Source organism: Pagrus major, chromosome 8 (assembly GCF_040436345.1).
Source record: "Pagrus major chromosome 8, Pma_NU_1.0".
Classification (NCBI taxonomy): Eukaryota; Metazoa; Chordata; class Actinopteri; order Spariformes; family Sparidae; genus Pagrus; species Pagrus major.
This window is the reverse complement of record NC_133222.1, coordinates 10,363,050-10,384,924: the sequence shown is the minus strand read 5'-3', so window position 1 is coordinate 10,384,924 and position 21,875 is coordinate 10,363,050. Positions and strand designations below refer to the sequence as shown.

The 21,875-nt window shown below is 40.2% G+C and overlaps 1 protein-coding gene across 1 annotated transcript in view; it reads left to right on the top strand.

Annotated features, from left to right (window-relative positions):
• Positions 1 to 21,875, top strand: part of sema4ba (sema domain, immunoglobulin domain (Ig), transmembrane domain (TM) and short cytoplasmic domain, (semaphorin) 4Ba) — a 46,270-nt gene that overhangs the window by 8,280 nt on the left and 16,115 nt on the right. The window contains exon 2 of the mRNA XM_073472948.1: positions 11,908 to 12,307. Coding sequence (XP_073329049.1) covers positions 12,190 to 12,307 — 118 coding nt within the window. The 5' untranslated portion in view covers positions 11,908 to 12,189. The remainder of the gene's footprint in view (positions 1 to 11,907; positions 12,308 to 21,875) is intronic.

The following is a 21,875-nucleotide window of genomic DNA, read 5'->3' as shown; positions in this document are numbered from 1 at the left end:
TTTGCTGTGTGCTAGGCCGTGTACGGTGTGATTGGAGGGGAAAATAGAGGACAGCACAGGCAAAAATGTGAAATATAAACATGTTAAATTCGATCTATACTGAGCAATTCTGGCATGACGATTTTGCCCTTGAGTGACTGCATTAGCATGGTCTATAGGGGTGATACTCTTGAGTGACAAGAGTTCATCTCCCTCGTATGGTTTACCAAATACGCTGCCCTCGTAGGTCAAATCTGGTCGTCTTGGATGTTGGATGTCAATGATTGGAATTTACCCCAAATATCAGTGTGTTAAAGGAGTCACAAGATGGCTTGGATGACTGGGATACCAAGGCCTAAGTGACTCCTGAGGACTTGGAGGGAGGAATGTGCAGCTCACTATTGATCTTTACTAAGTGAGGTCACTGCATGTGGGGGGCAGCAGCCCCACTCTCAGACCCAACATAAAGGGGACAGACCACCCCCACGAAGATATTTTAATGTGGTCTGTCTGCCAAATAAAGAGGTCGAATAAGGAGTTTGGAGTTGTGCTTGATATCGACTTTTAAGACTTGTTGAAGATTGTAGCCAGACGTGAGAATCAGATGAGCCAGTGCACTCACAGGCATAAGAAAGCTAACTGTCTGTACTATATTTGCTTCAGGATCAGTCGTTTATCATTTTTATGCTCTATCTCATGAGCTAGATTTAGAGAGTATCAGACAGTTGGTCTTTACATTGTTATCAAACTGTCTTTTTCCCTCAATGTGTTCAAAGAGCACCACATCTCTCAAATGATGTCTTTTATCTTACTGCGTGTTATGTGACTATAAAGGAAAATAAGTCTATAATTAATGGCAAGAGTTGTGAATACTTAAAGAAATGTCTGCAGTATGCAACTAATCAAACCAAGTTAAAGACATATCCTAACATTTCTGAATATCTTACAAACAACAACACTGTGCTCATCTCACTTCGCTCATTATAATTTGACAAAGCTTACTACAGAAGAAGGGATGCATGATGTATATTGGACCAAAAAATTATCGGTTGATAACAAAATTAAAGCCGATAATAGAAAGTCAAATTGCTTTCACTGACTTAACAAGCGCTGCATCTACACACCTCCCATAAACCCGTGCCATATGCACCTTTAAAGTTGGTTTGCACTCTGCCAATAAACACATACAAGAAGAAGAAGGAGAGGAATACGCCCAGCTCACTATTGTCTTACTCTAAATAAAAATAAAAATAAAATAAAAAACACAAACGTGAAATGATCAGTTATCTTATCATTATCATCCATGAGAAGCAGGTTATTGTCCGTTATTGTGTCGGCTGAAAAGAAACCGTATCATTAATCCCTACTGACTAAGCATTTGCTTGAGCTCAGCTCAGCCTTACAAAAGTTCTCACAGGTGTCATTTAAAGTTGGCTGGACAATAGATGGTTGAAGAGCGAACCTGACACCTGCTTGGATGAACACACCACTCCCTCAGTCGTCACTGATCCTTGCTTGTGTTTTGAAAAGTAAAAAAAAAAACATGATGGCGACCCTAGAAACATTAAAAGAAAAGTTCTCAATTATCCGCCAAAATATTATAATATATTAAATTGTTTCATTTGTTCATGTAACACCCTTTCTAAAGAGGCGTTCACAAGGTTTAAGTGGCTGTAAAGCAGATCAGCATTGTCTAAACCACTCCCCAAAGTTCTCAGCTGCCCAGCTTCATGAGGCGTTACAAGATTGTTTTCAATATGAAATCAATTAGTTTGCTCATCTAATAGAAAGTTAGTCCTTGAATTTTGCGAGGACATCATTTGCCAGTTTAGAATTGGATAATTCCTCTGTATATTAATTGATACCCTGTGGGGTTTTTGACCTCTAGCCTTGTTTATATGAGTGGGGCTCTGTTTTGTGTATTTTGTGCATGTGCGTACAGGTGACACATTCCTGTCAATGGTGTCACACTTTTCCACTGAACTATTGATGGGGACAAGATATGCAGCGATGCATCAGCAAAGTCAGAGAAGACGACCGCTTGCTAGTTAACATGGATGTTTTATGAAGAAGGAAATGCATTCATCACATTCGTTAGATCACTAACACTTGTTTGTTCACAAGAAAACTCTGATGTAGTTGTGTGTGACTAATGAAACCCCGTTACAGAGTGCTCCTTAGACTCTAAAAACTTGAGTTTTTATTTAAGAGGCGGGTCTGTGGTTCGTGTCCTTGATGGGCATGTGGAGAAGTGGACATTCTGAGCCTTTTATCGGTCTCACTCAGTGATGGATGTGTGCAGCTCTTTGCCCAATGGCCTATAGCCTGAGCTGCTGTCTAAGCCTCTAAGCTACTGGAATGCGTGCAGCTTCTTGCTGTGGACATCAAGGGAGAACAGCCACGCCGCTTTGTTGACAGCCTTTCATGGATGCCACACCAGCCTAATCAATTTCGAAGAGGATAAATATTTCAATGCATTGTTGGTGATTGAATGGTCCATGAATTCACATGGGCGGCAAATATTAATGCCGCACATTACTTCTTTTTTCAGTTGAAGTACTTGTGGGAAAATATTCTGACCGACCCCACAGACTTTTTCAGCAAAACTTACTGTTTTTTTTATTATAATTAAGTATTTTCAATACATTTCTCACAAAGGAAAATCCTCACATTAAATTGGTTTTATGTGACCTAATTTCTAGTTTACAACTTCTGTTCATATCTGTGATTAATTCAGAGCTATAGATGTAGGTTTGCTGAAATAGAACGCAAGGAATTATTCATTTAAAAACACTATTATTATAGAATAATTTTAGTGAGGGTTATTACACATTATGTTATTCGTATGCGTATTTGAACACCTACCTCCGCATACTGTAGTTGTGTGTTGCCGACTTATCTATTGTAACAAATCAGGTTAGTGAAGGTAAACAACTACAAGCGAGATAAAGCAGCTCAAGTCGATGTTGTGTTATCAACACCTGCTCTATCAGGGTCAATATTTCACTCCAGTGAATGCAGACAGAATTATATGGCAAACAAGTGGAGACATTTAAAACTCAGAGTGAGTGTTTAAACAGGCCTGACCTACATACAGCAGCCAGGGCTGAGGCAGCTCCTCACCTGTGTCTGGCAGACGCCACGACCCCTCATAAAAACACAGGCCCTGAATATCTTAAACAGTGCACTGAACAATATAACTCTGTATTTTTTATTTCTCTCATAAAATGGTCACGGTGAATTTGTTGGTTTAACTGGGCTGGACAGCATATGGTCACTCTTTTTTTTGGCTGGTCCAAACTTACACAACTTAAGAGACTACTCTAAATGACACTGAATCCTTTGCTTAGAAGCAGGGATTCACAAAAGCAGGACCACCACTCAAGAAACCACTACACCACTACAAAATAGTTATGGAGTGGTTAGAGCCTGGACTGGGGCTAGGCTAAGTTCAGTGTTGGTTACCAGAGTTTGTAAAACACTTTATGACTTCTGATACTAGAATAACATTTAAATATCCCAACAAAACATGACCTTGTTGGTATAAATCTTTTTTATCCTTCAAGGACGGTGTGAAGTTGGCAAAGTATTACCCGTTCTGAAATCATTTGCTCCATTTGGGTAATGGAAAAGAAAAATGGAAAAACAGTCTCATGCTGGAATTTCTTTGCAAGAGATTCATATGTATATCTCATCACTGCCCATTGTAAATGTCGTTTTCAGCAGAGGTCTTTGACATAGGAAAAATGTCACCTTCATCCCTAATACTGCAGCATGAACACACATGAGATGGTAATTGTGAGCATTACGCTGTCGACAGCAGAGAGACTCTGCTCAGCTCGTGGAGGTGATTTTAATTTTCCACCAGAAGCTGAGAGTGTGAGAGATTTAACCTGCATCAATTTGAAGGTTATGTCAGATTTATCACACTCAAAATTTCTTTTACATGTACTTGGAAGGGGATTAGCAAAATAAATACATATGCTAATGCACAAACTGTGCTGTTTAACGAGTCTTTGAGGCCTAACCGCAACAAGATGAAGCCTTTAGAATTTCAACGTAGTTATCAGTGAAAATAAGGCTGCAACTCACATTTATTTTTATTGTGAATGCTGATTATTCTAACAATTAATCGATTAATCCTTTAGTCTACAAAATGTTAAAAAAAAAATTGACGTTGAAAAATGCTTTCCAAGATGCTTTCCAGAGTGAAATTTTCAAGCTGCTTGTTGTCCAACCAACAGTTTAAAACTCAAAGACTCCTCATTTACTATCATAAATGACAATGAAAAGCGGCAAATCCTTACATTTAAGAACCAGCAAATATTGAACTTTTTGCTTGAAAAATGACAAAACGATAAATCAATTATCAAAATAGTTGTCCATTAATTGTCTTTTGATTGACTAATCATAAAAAGCGAAATACAAATCCAAAAGTATTTAAAGATTCAAGCATTGGCATGTTTACAGAGCACTTGTGTCCACCCTTTTATAAGCAAATTTTAGTACAGTACAAATATTTATCAAAGTATAAACAATAGTATAAACATTTGTGCAGTAAGTAGCAGCCGAGTCCAGTAGTATGACTCGTTTTGCTACTCCAGCAAATGTCAGGATATATTAAGATAGTTCAGTCAAGAAAGAAATGTCTTTTTATGTGAGATGCAGATCATTTGCAGGTGCAAATGTTGAATGTCAACATCAAAAACCGTTTCAACTTTTCACCACTGATTTTGTGGACAGCTTATAACACACTGCATACGCTCAGGAATCGTGTTACGGGTTAATAAAGGGTGCAGTCATTTATTAATTGCATGTAAAATGTGTTGCCAACTCAGTATTTGTGTCAAATGGTAAAACTGGTTAGTCCTAAGGGTGTGACAACATTAAAACAGACTGTAGAAAAGAAATAGGCCATTTCAGCATGGTCAGCAGGGCAGGCTGCTTCCTTAAAGTGGATCAGCTTACACTGGATTGTTAAAAACTGAAAAGAGTGCAGATAGAGAGAGAAAAGTACAATTTTCTGCCGATTTCCTCTCAATCCCTCAGTGTTTACTATATTCGAGGGGTCATTAATGACAGCACGTGAATAGTTTTAATCCAGGTTTATGCTCTGTCTGATGTGTTTTGACAGGGAGATTTGGCTTGAGTGCCAGGAATAAAAGGGCACAAAGCCAACAGAGGCAAACGTATTTGTCTGGTGAGATTAGTTACTCTCAGGTGATTTCCATCTCTGTACAAGTGCCAGTAAATACTATATTTGAGTTTGATGAGGTGACTTAAAAGAAAAGGTGGCTTTGCCCTTTCATTTGCTTGTCTTTGGTCTTCACCCCCTCTGAGTATTAATGCCCTTTTCTGTCTGTTGCAGAGCCCCTGCTGCTCTTCTTTCACCCACTTCGGCCTTGATAGTGATAGCAGGCCCTGCTCTGCTACTTTACATTTCATCAGCAAGCTGCTTCTGCTGGCTCCACATCTGTTATGGAAATTTGCGCAGAGGGGGAAATGGAATGAAATGGAATATCATTTCAAATATTTTCACTTCTGAAACCGGGCTGATTTAGGCACTTGTAAAGGTTTCAAAGACAGAGGTGATGAAATATGCTCATCCACTTTCACAGCCATATATTACCGTAATCTATCAATACGTTCTTAGTGCCTGATAGCTTCAAATTTGGGATGTTTAAAAAAGTCGGCGCTTGTGATAAAACTCGCAACCTGTGACCGCGTGTCACAAACCCCAGAGGAGAAGCAAGCTTGATGAATTTAACTCCCCTGAACCTTAAGTTCAAAATGTCCCCTATCTCTGTTCAATAGTTTAATAAGATTTTAATTAGGCAATTAAAAGTCTTTGGAATAGCATATGGTCATAATTACTGCTGTATGGTTCACTCAGGGATGAATGAGCCAGTAATTACTCTTAGTTGGGTCTGGGGATTGGACTTAAAATGGGTCGAGCAGGAAAGAGAGTGTATTTCTTCAGCGTCCACAGTCACCTCATCAGAAATACAGACTTCTGAATTTCTATTAACTGGGGAATCGGATTGGATTGCACTAGTGATTTGTGAATCCTTTACTACAGGAAGTTTGTCCTCCCAAAGTTGTTGAAAGCTACTACCTCACTTTGAACTAGTAATTAACTTCAACAAGTTGCACTGTGTAAATAGGAAGTTGCAATTTTACAGGCCTTATTTTATAGCAAAAAGGTTGTTCTCTATAGGAACCATTTCCGTAAAGTTGTCACACACAACCTCAGTCTCTGAGTAGCAAAAACAAGCACTTTAAATGGGTGTAACTTTGATAGTCAGAGTTGCCCCATGGGATTACATTGCAGCCATTGTCCACTGAGGCAATCTGTTGGTCCAATTCCAAAACTTTTGGTGAGTACAGTATGAATCATTAACATCAAAGCACAGAAATATAGGGCCCAGGTTTGAAAATACCTGAATTCCCCTTCAAATCTAGTGTTCAAAATTTAGGTACGCTGTATTATTTTTTGTGAAATTCAAAGTAAAATCATCCCAATATTACTAGGCATCATTCTATAAGTGCCAGGTCATGTAACAGTTACACCTGGAAGTTTCTGGTTATAAATATTTCTTAACTAATCTCTAAGTAATAACTATAGTATGTTTTTTGCGATCACCTCCTTGTAGCAACAGGAGTGACTGAATAAGTTGTTGTGATGGGAATAATGTGAGAAGACCTGTGATTAGGATTTGTCACGTAGTCACTCCGACCTGATACCTGAGCACCGTGACGGAAGTGCTGTAATGTCTTACTCATAGATGGGTATCTTTAGATCTGAATGAGTGGTTACAAAATAACCTGAGTGGCAGTTGGACCGGAGCAGAACTGTGTCAACACTCCCACACCACTCGCCCGCCTGGTGAATCAGCCACTCTGTCCATATGTGCAGGCGTGTTCCTCCATTAAAGCCTCTCCTGACAGATGATGTCCTCCACATCTCACATCTGCTCCTTCACACATCTGAGAGTCCTTCAGTGGTGTGGAGGGGGAGTGCTGATCACAGGTTGAAGGCCACATCTGGGAGCACGTGACCTGGGTTGTCAGAGGGTTGTGACGTAGGTGGCCAGCGTGTGTATGTGTGTGTGTACAGGTGGCTTCCTGAGATGACAGGCATACCAAGAGGTCGTATTTTTCAGTCAACACTTTTCCAGTCAACAGGCTGTGTGTGGAATCCAGGGAGCCTTGACCCCCTCCTACTCTACTCGGATGGCAAATGCTAATGGTGGGGCCACCTGTTTCAGCAGTATACGCACTGCTGCTATTAATAAGACTAGTCTTATAAGTAGTGCTGTCATTGGGCAGGCTTTGCCATTCAGAGATAAGCAGTACAGTGATAGTTTACTGTATGACAGAAGCTTTGTTACTGGAAATTATTGGGCAAGAGTGCTGGGAATTTCCCTGTTTGGTTAAACATGAACCTTATTTCCCCTTTCTGACGTACACTCTACTGTGAATAAATTTGATGGTCGACAAAAATGTCCAAAGGTTTATTCTAGTATATGACATGCTCATCACTCTTACGAGTTTTCTCTCTCTTAAGTTTTATATAGTAAATTTCACTTTGCATTGTAGGTTGAAATGATTCCATAAGCTTTCAGTTTCATGTTGACAAATCTCTGTAATTACAGGGGTTTTATTCTCATTGCAACCATGTGTATATTTAAAAAAAACAATACAAACTACACATTGAGGCAGCTCAGAAACCAAACCCACAAACAGTAATATAAGGGACTGGCTGGAGTATTGACTCCTAGCAGAGCCTCTTACCGCTTCATTTAATAGTCTCTCCCTTCCACAGCTAATTATTTTTACTTCATGGACTGTCAAAACTATTGCTATTACTAATATGGATGATGGGCTGGTGAGCAAATGCCTGTGTATCATCAGTCAGTAGTGACAGCTCTGTGTGCCACTTATTTCCCACCCAGAAGCAGAAGATATTTCAATTTCCACTCGGGATGTCCCCCTCACTTTTCAGAGTCCTAATTTGTCACTAACACTTACTGTCCAGGAGTCGTAATCCAGCTGAGGAAAGCTCTGAATTCATAAAAATGTTGGTACATTCTTCATGGTTGCCTTCGATTATTACCCTGCACTTACAGCAAGAGAGCTTTGTGAGCAGTGATGAGTACCTATGGAGTTTTTTTGTCCTAGGTTTTGCCTGTAAGGCCATATGAAGGCTGCAACTTAGTCTCTAATTGAGACTAGTCTCAATTAGAAACTAAACATTCATAAAAGTTGTTAGGGTTGGTTAAAGCCTGACAGGAACCCTTTATGAATATACTTCCACACTCAAAACTACTGTCACTGTCCCCGTCACTTATCATCATCATCACTGTCACTTATCATCATCATCAACATACATTCCTGTACTTGGTTTAAAAGTGTCTTCATCTTCGTCCCCGTTCCACATGTACGTAACTTCGCTGTGTTCAGCCTCAGGAGCTTGAAACAAACATAGTCGTCTACCTGTACTGAGGAAGCTGAGGAAGTTTTTGGGGTTTGCCAATGCCACATTCGACACTACTGATCATCTTTCAAAGCTGAGGCATTAAAGGATGGTGTTCCTGAGACAAGAAGTTATCTGAAGATACAAAAACTGTATTAGACACATATACTTCATTTTTTAAATATATTTATTTGTTTATTTTGGTCATAAATGTAATACAGCCTTATCTCATTATCAGTTCTCTAATCAATGAAACTTGAAAGATCAATTTCATTATGGTGTTATATGCTCAGTTAATAGAAACGTATTTAGATTTATAGCAATTATTTAGTCTCACTGAAGAACCCCAGACTTCTCAAACTAATAAACCAAACATATGTCTTTAATTAGACCTGTAATGTCTTGAAATATCTGGTAAAAGTTTGACACATGCAACGATCATGTCAAACTGATCTGATAAGGCTGATTAAGGGGGATATAGAAACAAGGTCTAAGAAGATTTAAGAGGAGATCATAGACCGAGAGATGGGAGAGTATCATCCATAGCCAGAGCACAGTATCACGTCTGTGTAGGGAGTGAAAGGGATGATTCAGTTTATGCATCATGCAGGAGAGAGCGGTGAAGTGCAGAGTTGCATATAGATTTCTGTGCTGTCAGAGGGGCCCTTGTTCTCTCGCTCACGCTGAGTCGGGCTCTCTCTACGCACCTCAGTCGGATTCAGCTTGATGCATGCGGGCCTCTTTTTCTAACTGTCACACAAACCCAGAATTAATGTCGGCTTCACTGTTTCTTGCTGAAGTGGTGTCTCACTTTGAATCGATCCACACAAAGGACACTAATGATGCTCGTGGCCGACCTCCTTGTCTATGACAAGTTACAGTCCACTGACATCACGTCAGCTGCTGGCAGTGGGCATTGTCCAAAATATTTCAGCCTGGAGTTTCAAAAGCAAAAGCCTCTTATAACATCGTCTGCTTTTGTCATCAGGATCATTAAAAGTCACAGTCTCGCTGCTGTAGGTTGAAATTCTTCAATGTCCAGACATGATTGATTATATTTCCTTTCATAGCTTTTACAAATCTGGACAGTGCACCAGTGGTAAAGGGAATGAAAGATTTCAATCTATTCATTCAACTGTTGACACCTTTTTTTTAAATGAACATTTTGAAAGACTTTAAATAAAACAGCCTAATTCAAACAACTTAACTAAAAGCCTCCTTTTGGAGACTAAATTGACAGAATAGAGTGTGCCTCCCTGCATTTCGCACATTCAAGTCTTGTGTGTCTCTACAACTGTCGAAATAACCCTCTTTGTGTCTTGTTCTCTGGCCTTTATCGTGGCCTTCCTGCTCCACCAAATGTCATCTTCCCAGCTCAGATTTGGAGATGTCTGTGTTTGCAGCAAGTGTCAGACTGCTTATTGACTAAGAGTCAGAAGCCCCTTGATAGAAAGCAGGAATAGCTTCACTCGCTACTTTTTGCTATTGATTGCCATACCTCACATGAAACTGAATCTCCTGTTGGTTGCATTTAATGAGGAGCTCCCTGCGGCAGCTGTAATGGAGCGTTCACAGTTGTAACTGGGATGTCTGTATTGAATTTCCCTTCACGTCTCACCACGTTCAGTTAATCAGCATCTGAAATGCTTCATAACTCCATTATTGGTATAATAGTCATCTTGTGGCTTTGTTCTCTTGTTTTTTAAAGAATTGTTGTAGTCGTTGTGGATGAAGGCGATCGCCAGTGTCAACTCATAAATTGGAAATACTTAAAAGTTATATTCCAGTGAAGTGTATTGATTTGAGGAGAACTGAACAGCAGGCTTATGCAAATATTTATCCAATTTCCTTTGGCTTTAGACACTTTTATCTCCATAAATTCCTCTCTGTAACTGAGAGCAGGCAGAGCCCTAACCCTAAAGCCCTCTGTGACCTGTGGGAAGCAAAACATTTTACAGTACATTATCAGTGGTTGTAATGTACACACGCCCTTTCTTGCAACTTAGTTATTAAACTCTAGTTCAACCCAGGTAATCTGCTGGACAGAAACTCCTGTAATTCCTGTAGTATAAGCTGGGTGTCACACCTTTTTATTGTCTTTGAGCTTAAGCACCGATTTCCTGGAAATTTCTCCTTTTCTTTTCTTTCCTGTGCAGAGCAGGTACAAACAGTTCAGATGTGGAGATAACGACTTTGGGCAAGCAAAAGGTTGCCACTATCAAATAACCTGACCTGAGCATTGTACTCATCCATTTAGTATTCTGTTAATGATCACTCGCTTGTTCAACCCTCTGAACAGAAACTGAAAACAATACTATACAACCTCAGATCTGTAGTGAGGAGTGATATGGTCTGTTCGAGCCCTTGACGAGAAAAGGAAGACCAGGTTTTGGCCTGGGTTGCTTTTACACTCAAAATTTTCAAATTTAATGTGGTGTGATTGTTTGTAGCCAGACCTGGTGCCTGTATTAGACATTACTGTGCACCATAGCACCGAAATGCTACCCAATATAAGAAACTAGAGTTGCAACAAACTCCTGTTTTTCCTGTAATATGAGCTGGGTGTCACACCATGTCATTGTCTTTAGGCTTAACACAAAGATTTCCATGAAATCCCTGTTTTATTTTCTTTCCTGTGCAGAGCAGGTCCAAACTGTTCAGATGTGAAGAAAACTTTCAGTGTCAATCTGCTGATTTTTTTGGATAAATTAACTAATTGTTCAGTCCCTGGGTCTTCAACAGAGGGTCTGTGACCCCTAGAGGGTCCTCATAGTTACTGCAAGGGGGCCACCAAATTATTGTTTTATAATATTTAAAAACATATATGATGATAGTAGTCCTACCCATGATTCCTCGTGTAATCATTGGAGTAAGCTAAGATAATTTAACCGTACTGTGCGGCACGTATCAGTAGCAGCTAACTACGTGTTATTGACACATATCGACCTGTTATCTGTATTGTTATCTTGTGTGTGTGTGTGTGTGCGTGTGGCATTCTTCTAAGCAAAAATGGATCATTATGTATCTTATCGCGCAAGAGACTCTGGCACACCCTCCATCTTAGAAATCCCTGGAGAAATTTCAGAGGGTGAGGCTAACACACTTAACATTTGCCATGCCACACCTGCTCTTGATCCTTGGCCTGAAAAACCAACCAATCAAAAGCCTCCAGGTTTAGTCCATGGAAGTTGAAATGAAAAAAAAAAAAAAGCTGTAGTTTTCCGAGGTGACATCCTCAAATGTTTGCATTGTCTGTCTGTTTGTTTTGGGTGGTTTAAAAATAATCTGCTGATGCATGTGACAAAGAAAAGCAGCAAATCCTCACAAGTAAGAAGCTGGAACCAGAGTCTTTGGCATTTTTGCTTGATCAAACAACTACTGTAATAGTTTCCCCAAAAAGCTTGCTTATACAAATCACTTTCAATTTCAATCTTGTTCTTTCATCATCACAGATCTCGGCTGAGACCCTGCACTGACGTGTACGCATGGCGGCTGATCCGTGGAGGCTTTCTGTCTTGTTCTGAGGTCACAGATCGTCCAAACCAGCATCATCTTCTGCCGGCCTGAGGGAGTCTGACTTCAAGACAGTGCACAGACCCTCCATTCAAGGAGCCTGGGTGCTGGAAAAAGAGAGAGGGAGAGAAAATAAACACGGCTGTAAAAAAAGCTCTTCATGAATTCCCCAAAAACCTGAAAGGCAAATAGTGCAAGTTGGCTGGCGGTCCTGAGGAGGCATGTGGACAATGAGCATGGCTTGGCTCTGTCTCCCAGCCTTCACTGTCCTTCTTGTTGGTTGCTTTCATACAGCTGTCACGGAAAGCGATGTCACTCCACGCCTCACCTTCACCTACAGTAAGTTTTATCTTGACTATAGAATTACCACAGCATCGCAGTAACCTACTATCACTGTATGGGATGTCTCTTTCAGGCAAGGTTAGATGGAATTAGTAGAAAGGCTGAGCTGTAGGGGTGCTTGGGGCTCCGGTTGGGGCTTTGTGAGATCCTTTTGCATGAACAGCAGCACTTGGCAAACTGTTAATAAACAGTAAAAAGAGCTGGGCTGTTGCTGTTTCTTGCCCTGTCTAGTAAAGCTGCTGCGAGCTCACAGCTGGCCAGAGGTAAAAACTTTACACAACCGCAAAATCTGGAAACTTGTATATTGAGGTATATCATCAGAAACAGCAGTGTTTTCTGTTAAAGTATTGAATATTTAGTAGTTCTTGAGTATAGCAGAGTATACCTACATTTAACACTCTCACGTCCTGCCTACAGTGATGATTATGTAACTCCCAGTGGTGTCCCTGTTCATTAACTCTGTCCATTGAAGAAAAAAGCAATACAATTCATATGTGTCCTTTTGTAAGAGCTAAAGGAATTTGGATGGGTGAAATGGTGTTTGTCTTCAGCATAATGATTTAAAATCCACGTAAATCCGCACTGTGAATGGCAGCTCCATCGGCGTGGCTCTGTCGAGTACCTACAGGTCAGACATAATTACAAAATGAACAGGCCTATTGTGCTGCAACTCAGCCTGACATATTCTCACAAGCAGTGACAGTTGCTTCTCTTATATAATCTGTATTTATTGTATGTTTGCAGAATGTCATACCAGCCAGGCAGCTTAGAAACATAACGTCTATGCGTGTCATAAGTCACCCTTAAAATATGTTGTGGATATTGTGAAGTGAGCCTTTAGTGCAGCGTGATTTGCTGTGCTCTCCCTGTGGAAAGTGCCATGGCCACTAGAGCCAAGCAGTGATTTTATCATCACTTGTATGTAATTATTCAGATGATCTACCAATGCACTTGAGATGACAAGCTGGATTTAAACATTAATTGTGTCTTAGTATTTCAATAGAAAATTAAACACAATGATGGATTATGAGATCAATGGAGGCTTTCAATGATTGAACTGCAGTTAGTGACTCAGCCGTCGTTAGAGTCTTAATGTCAGGGAAGATTGTGTTGATTGATCTTCTCTTAGTAATCTATTATAGACATGGATAAAAATTCCAGTATGAGGCTAATTTCAAGTCAGGCAATCTTTCAAATAGGTCAGCCATCAAGCCTGTCTGAGCCTGCACGTTCCCTCATGTGGGCCCTCTATACCAACAGGTAATCTCTCTCACCTGCCAGCCTCGACAAAGCCAGCAGCTCAGCCCTGGCGGAGCGTTTCACAACAACACACACCATCAATCACTTGCTGAAAAGATGCTTCACACTTCTCCCTGTTTTGATGGAAAGATTTGCTTTTAGGGCTCGCAGCCAGTGTTAAACACCACCATAAAACATGCAAAACCCACCTGTCAGAAACCTGGAAGACCAGCCTGTATGTATGTGCTATAAATGCAGTGTGACTGAGGCTAAACGAGGAAGTTTGTCTTTTCTGTCGTGTGTCTATTTTTGAAATACTATTGGAGCTAACCTAACTTATCCTCAGTCATGGTTTGTACAACACCAGAACAGTTGTTTTTACTGTTATGGCCAACTCTGAGAAAAGCAAAAAAGGGAAGCACACGATAAACTCATTTAAAGTATTTATTTAACAAATGCAGCAAAACATATAGTTTCTAACAAATTACCTTGCAGGAAAATGCTGCTGAGCTAACCAAGGTAATGCCAACTAAACTATACAGAAAATCAGAAGAACTCCAAAGCAAGATGGCATGGTGCCAGGGGAAGAGAGAGCCAAAAGACTATTAGGATGGGGCGGGTTTGATGAAACCTGGAGGCAGTAGCCAGTTGCCATCGTCCCAACTTGTTTGAAACTTGCTGCTGGCACCAAATTATTGTATTTCTACTGTTTTCTGTAGGGAGAACATGCAAACAACACAAACTTGCAAAGTATCACATTTGGTTTAATTTATGATTTACACAACGCCCCAGCTTTTTTGGAATCAACATTTGCGTTGCTTCACCACATTGATCAGCTCTGACCTTTCCATGAGGGGTCATGCAGGAAATAACACAGCTTTAACAACAGAGGTAGTTAAGATCCACAATAAGATTTAACAAGGAGAATGTTTATCAGGTCCTTCTGACCTGTCTCGACATGGTTAAGGGCTCAAAGTAATATTTACCAGCTGGTTTATGCAGCATGTCTGACAGACAGTACCCAAAAAGGCTGAACTCTCTGACAGATGTTGGTGTTTTAAAGACCATTTTTTTGGTTTTAGATTGTTATTATCATCCTGCCGATGAAGGTTAGCAGAGCCCGGTGATAGAATTTGTCTTGCTGTGGTAATGTCGGTTCTGCTACACTGACATTTTCCAGCTTCCCGCAGAAGGGCTTTGTCACATTGTGTTTACTGTATCAAAGCAGAATGCAGAGCTGCGGGCCTCAGGGACCTGAACTTTATACAGCAGAAGCTGCCGGGTCTCGTCATGGTTTCTGGCCCTCTCTGTCTTATCTGGATGCCAGTTAGCTTGATGGTTTACAAGCCTTAACCTCGGCAGTGTAGGCGAGCGAGAGCTACTCGACTGCTTCTCATCCCGTAACGTTTTCGTAGACCAACTTCCCCTCCTCTTCTGTCTTGCCCTCTGTGTCCCCTGGTCCCCGCCTCTGCCTTAATGAAGAGGGTAATCTGCCATGAATAATGAATGGGGATTTGTATGTGTTATGGTGTGAACACTTGTCTGGTTCTCATTATGCGCCTATCAGGACGGATCATGGGTTCAGTGAGTAGAGCCTGCATCTGCTTTACTCTCTGCTTTTGTTCCAGGCTTTAATGCAGACCATACTGAAAGGCTTAGTGTGTTGGAACACTATTTAAAGGCACACCTATAAGCCGTTTATGTTCCCTGTCTTTGCCTGTTGATCTGTTCAGCCCTCTGTTAGAAAACATGCGTGTGGACAGTCGTGCTTTAATTTTATTTAGGGTCCGTGCCCACAGCCACGCTGGGACCAAAGCATTTTTAATTATTCAAAAGCTGCCCTGTCTACACCAGTCGAATCATCCACTCTCCAGTAATTCAAAATGACAGCAGTGTCAAGTGAGATAACAGCTCTTCAATACTGTGTTGGTGCCACATAGCCGAGCAGCAGTTCTTAATGGCATGAATGCTTAAACACTCTCCACTTGACTTGTTAAAGTCCATGAGATTACACCAGTGTTCTCAGACTGGGGGGCATAGAGCTGATGCAGGGCTGGTGTGGATGAGTTTGCTGATGCTTTATTTAACTAAAATTCCACTTAGATCCTTTCTTATTAGTCACATTGGCAATTTTTGTTGATGATTGATACATTTTTGGGATGCGGGGCATGAACTTTTTCTGCTTTTGGGCTGAAAAAACTTGAGAACCACTGGACTACATCAATGTGGAATTCAGTAACTGTTGTGAGGGTTATTTTTTTTTTATGACTAAGTTCACATTTTTATTGTTTTGAATAACTGAATAATAATAATGTAGTCCAATGGCAAACGGCAAAAATAGTGACCAGGTCTCATCAAAATTTAACATAGCCCAAAGTAATGTTAAAACAGAGGCAACAATTTTGATTTTTGATTGATAGTAAAAATAAAAAAATGTCTGGATTCAGCTCAATATTTGCTGCTTTTCTGTATTTCATATGCTAGCAGACCCTTTAGAAGTCCTGTGAAAACACTGTCATTGCTTCTCACGTTCATTTTCAAAGTGTTGCGAGGACTGTATCTCTGCTCCTACTGTACATACACAGCATGGAGTCAGTCCAGTCAGGTCGTAGTGCTGCTGCACAGTTAGAAACATGCCATGACCTCATGTACAGTCTTTTTGTTCTTGATGCTCCAGCCCTGATCTGAGGAGAGGGTCATGGTGAGCTCCTGATGAACCAGCAGCTGGTTTACATTTTTATGGTTAATCTGGGGTCAGCTTGTGTTGCTCCCTGGCCGACAGACTGCCCTTGTCAACTTTTTTCATGGGAAAAGGTTCCCATAGAGCTGAGGTGCAGGCTCTTTAACAAACTACAGGTTGAATAGATTTGGACGAAGGTGTTTTATTTAAATGTTAACAGATTAATTAGTTTCTATTCCCCAATAAATTGCACCACAACAGCCTTTTATTGCTCATCCCTGCTGCGTGAATACGTAAGGCACATACTTTATCTCTACACTTTACGATTTCCTTGGTATTTACAGTATTTTCAGCATTTACAATACGACTTTCCAGCCCCTGTTTGCTGAAGCTGTGTTCAAAATTGCCACCAATTTCAGCATCAGCATGGTGCAGCAGAGACAATATCCTGCTTACAAGATGCAGCCCCACAACTTACCAATGCAAACAGCAGGCTCACAGCTTGACTAATGAATCTCCTGGTGAATTGACCCTCTTGGCCTGTTGTCTTAATGCATTCCAGATGCTTCGGTCTCTGTCCTTCAGCTTCCAAGGTTTATTCTCCCACACAATTACCCATTCAGCAGCAGCTCTTAATAGCTAGTTCTAAAATGACTTTGGATAATTTCGTAAGCGCTCCAGTGTGGCCTGTTTTCTGTCCTGATGTGACCAGATAATGTGACAGTAGCTGGAGTTCTGGTGTCGCTCAGACACTGACCCAGTGGGACTCCTATTGGCACTGCGGCTTCCTGTCGCAGCGGCCATTGCTTCACTCTCAGCAGAGGGTCTTAATCACTTCTTCTTAAAGCAATTGGATTTATGAGGATTCATCTGTTCTATCCCGAGCAAAGTCCTTGAACAAGTACAGTACTGTAGGTAGATGAAGACAAAGAAAAGAGATTTGTCCCTTGTGTGTCTTTGCTCTCCTTTATTAAGTTCCTCATAACTTCTCTAAAGTATACTTTCTCTCTTTTGTCGTTCAAATTCTAACATCGAGGTATCCTCACTATACTGTCAATCCTCGCTTTAAATAAATTGCATCACAGTTTCCCACCTTTGACATCAGGTAGATATCCTACTTGAGCTTCTCTGCTGCTGTCACTTGGCATTCTGGAAAATGTGTCTTAAGGAGGAATCAAATAAGCCAAAAGCTAAATAATGACTGCTCGATAGTATTCTTAATACAATGTGACTATATTTAAAATGTTGCTGTCCTGAGACAGTGTATGGAACAAATTTCAAAAGCTAGGAAAAACAATCCTGTTTTTAATTTGATGACAAAGTATTTTCTGGTTATTGCAAATGGTTTTAAAATGGTTAATTTTGCTTAGGAAGAAAAACACTTTATCCTTGTGCACCCATTTCCATTTTTTTTTGTTTATTTTGTTAATATTTGTACTTGCAGCCTGAAAAAAACGTATTGATTGTGCACTGATATCATTTTCTTGTTTTTTTTATTCACTGTTTTCTAATTTTTCTCAGTTAGACATTGGTCGCTTGTCCTTCGCTTGACATAAGTTGGCAGGCTGTGACCTGAGTCAATCATAAAAGATATTTCTTTATTTTTACATTAGAATGAAAGAAAAAAACCCAAAAACCAGCTCAAAACAAATATTGTTGATGTTATTATGATTAAAGTTAGATTAATTACATAATGCAGGGCTATCTTCCTAAGTTAATTTTTTTAAGAAAATAAACATAAAATGATCTCGTTCAGGGGCAGTTTATGCTCTTGTAAGAATATTGCTTGCTGACATTCTTCTTATATTCCTTTAGAGATGAGAATATAGGTCATGTTTATGGTCAGACGACTGGAAATGGGGCATCTGACGTCCCTTTAAGATGACCCATTATGACTCCATTGCTTGTTCTTGATCTAAAGAGAGGCAGACATTTTTTCCAGGTCATCTACTGGTCGTCATCAGTGACATTAGAAACTGCTTAGACATCATCTTGGCACTGAAGCCAGGAGCTATTCTTCATTTTTAACGTTGATATTATTTTTTGTTTCTCAGTCAAACAAAGCTTTGCCATGACAGGCCTCCGAATTAACAGACTTTGATGCATTTGTATGGAGAGTTTGCTGCAGAGTAATTTGCTACTCACACAGTATATTTGTTTGAGAGATTGTTTTCTTTTAGTTTTGCAGAAAGTAAACAAGAACAGGTGCTTTAAATGAGGTCTGACGTTCCTACCATACAGCTGTAAGAGCTGATAAAGGCAGCCCCCACACAAGGGGGGCCACTGATTATAGTTGCCCTACAAAAGAAAGCACTTAGATCTTTGTCACCAAAGGACAAATTACTCCACAGTTCCCATCTAGAGGGGATGTTCCACACTTTTAATTATCCTTCCACTATTTTGGACCCATCAGGAAATCAGCTGCAAAAATGTAGAAGAATTCCTTTAAGCCCAATATAATTAATTTCCCCTCTAAATAGATTAGCAAGCCAGTCGAGGCGAGTATTTCAATCCATTTAGCAGCGTCATTTGCAGAAATTACTTTTAATTACATAATAATGGCAATGATCTCATATTGCTTACAGCTGGCAGTGGCTGAACCACTGAGTGTGCTGTTCATGCACTACGATGCAGGGTCACATAAGCGCTCTGAACCAGACAGAGCTGCTCTGTCTGGATCAAGGGTCTGGTAACAGTGATATAGTGAGGCATAAAGTCATCCAGCTCTGCTTCCCTCTTTGTGGAGTGTTTTCATTTTGCATTTGAGTGTCATATCAGATACTGGCCTGACCTGTGTTTCCGTCATCAGTGACGCAGAGGCAGCAAAGTGGAGCAAAGTATAGTTTTGTTTCTTGTCTGTAACTATTTCGTCAGATGAGTAACGTGAAAAATGTAAATATGAATCTTTTGTTATCTGCCATTCTGTTTGGTCGTCAGAGTGAGAAGGCTTCCTGATCGTTACATTTTTCAATATAAATACACTGTAAATAAAACAATACAGTGAAGCACTTTCATGTAGTGACCATCTATACTTTATAACAAGACTATCTCAAAGGTCCCCTTCCAAGAAAAAAAGCAAGATGTGGACAAGATGTCTACCAAAGTGAAGATGAACTACAGTGTTGTACTGTTGTACCTCTTCAGTAGTGACATGATGGTCACTTGGTTGCCCTGTCTGACGCCTTGTCCCTGGCTGCAGCAGATACAAGCTGCTCTTTCACTCTTAAGTGCTTCCTCTGAGCCATCCTGTCCATTTCCCTCCTCCTGATGTTCACCACAACATTTCTGGGGCTGCATTGTCATGAAATGGCCCCTCAGGAATCAACCTCAGTCAGTCAAACAACAATACAGGGGATTCTTGAGGAGATTGTGGCGTATGAAGAGGGTAAGGTAGGACAAGTTCAAGTAGGGTCCACTCATGAGTTTGTGATGTTGTTTTAGCATTAACAGTCTGCACGGTGTTTGACCTCTAGTAGTTTCTCTGTCTGGGCTTTGTGCTCTCAGGACTGTGTTGATGCTGAAAAGCTTTATCAGTTATTATAATGCTCTCATAGAACATCAGGACATCCATATAGTTGTTAGGGCAGAAACACATGAAAACTAAAACCGGGTTCTCTGATGAGCTTGTGGCAAGTTGTTCTTCACTTTTCTTTTTGTTCTCTCTGTATGTCTCGTATAGAACAAATCACAATTCTTGTTCCCTATAACTTCCACGTAGGAAACCCCTGCATCACATATCTTACATGCAATTTAATTTCCTTTTTAAATAAGGTGTATACATCTCATTCATCTAAAACAGATGTTTCATCCTTTCATATTCACTGAGACCTATTTGTAACCTTTTCTCCCGCTGTGCTCCCGATTGGTGATTCCTCTCGTTAATCTCCCGATTTCATAGTGAGACAAATCAAATGGGCCTTGCCTATGTCCTGGTACTCGTCACTAGTCCCTAGGCCCAGTCAAGCCCAGTTTGCCGCTGGAAATGGATGAAACGGTTTTCAAGAGTCAGTTCGTGTGTTTAAAATAGTCCGTGTGAATTGGGGTCTCCATCATGACTATGATGAGCCCATTGAAGACCTTCCCTTCATAACATCAAAACATACATTTTCCAATATTTTCTGTCCTTTTAGCTCTGTTTCAGTCTTCACTAGGGCTACACAATTAATTGGAATATTATCAAAATTGCAATAATCTCAAGTGAAATATCCAAATTGCAAGAAGCTGCAAATTTTGTTCATCCTTTGTACATCTGGAGAACAAATCTTGTTCTTTAGATGTAAGAAAAAGTGTGCGTTTGGCACAGACCCAACAAATGACTCATCTTGACGATTTCAAAACAATGAGCTGAAAGTTTGAATGAAATATTGATCAGAGCCGCTTTCAGCATCTTGAAGCGATTTTGAACTTATTTCAAGACTGACCATTCGATTCTTTAAGCAGTCCTTTCATTAAAAGAAAACGTCAGCAAAACATAATGCAAAATATACGATTTAACAATTACCTACCCCTCTGAGGAATAAAGCATTTGTAGACCAATCAGTCTCTACTGAAAGATGATTAATGTTTTCCTGAAACTATAAATGGCGAGCTTTGTGTGGTCGCAAACCCTCCTGGATCTCTTTAATGATACTCAATTAGGGGCCATATTGTTTTTCTTTGTCAGCTGTGGTCGGTAAGTATGATAGTGGTGATCTGACTCCAGAGAATAATTGTGTAGATATCCTCCTTTGTGAAAATCGCTCAAAGCTTTTGTTTTGGTTCAGGCTTTGGCCTTTGTGTCTCTCTCTCCGTAAATCACAGTTAAACTTGCCCAAGGCTCTGCGGGGAGGAAAAAAGGGGGGAAACGTACCGGCACGGCGCAGCACTCCATTTATCCTGTAATGACAGTGAAAAGGAGAGAGAACGGCCCCAACGGGTCCATGTACAGTGCGTAGAGCGGAGCCTCTTGTGGTTTTACGGACAGATTTAACTACAATATGGCTCTCTGTTGCCTCGGTGATGGGCTGCTATTAACATGCTGTTTTCCCGAGGGAGAGGAAGTCTCTTTTAACCTCCTGTACCTTCCCACTGGGGTGAGGTTATACCAGGTCACACGTACTACAGGGTAGGCACCACATAGTGTGCTTATTATCAGTACAACTTAATGACACCTTTCTCTACCTGGACTGGATTAGTTTTATACCAGGAAGTGCCATAATTGTAATTATTACCACCAACATCTGTGGTTTTACGCCACTATGAATCTGCCTGTCTGTCTGGAAAGTAAAAATGCATTGCAGATTGCCTCATGGGGTCAAAAGTCATAAAACTGACTTTATACGATATGATTTTGTTGACTCACAGATTGAAAGTGAAGCTGAAAGTCTGATTTATTTTTTGTACAAAGATTATCAGAGGGAATCATAAAACGGAGATGGTTAGGAGATGTATTTTTTGTTTTGCTGAGTTTTTTCATTCATTTAAATGATTGAATGTTATATATTTCCATATAAAGTAAACCCATAATATAGTTTAGAAAATAAAGTGATTTGAATATTATACATTTTATGATGTTTGTCATAAATTTTGCAATTGCTGATTCAGTTTTTAATAAACAATCAGTGGCTGAAAATTATTGTTCCTTTTAAGATGTTACGATTAAGATAG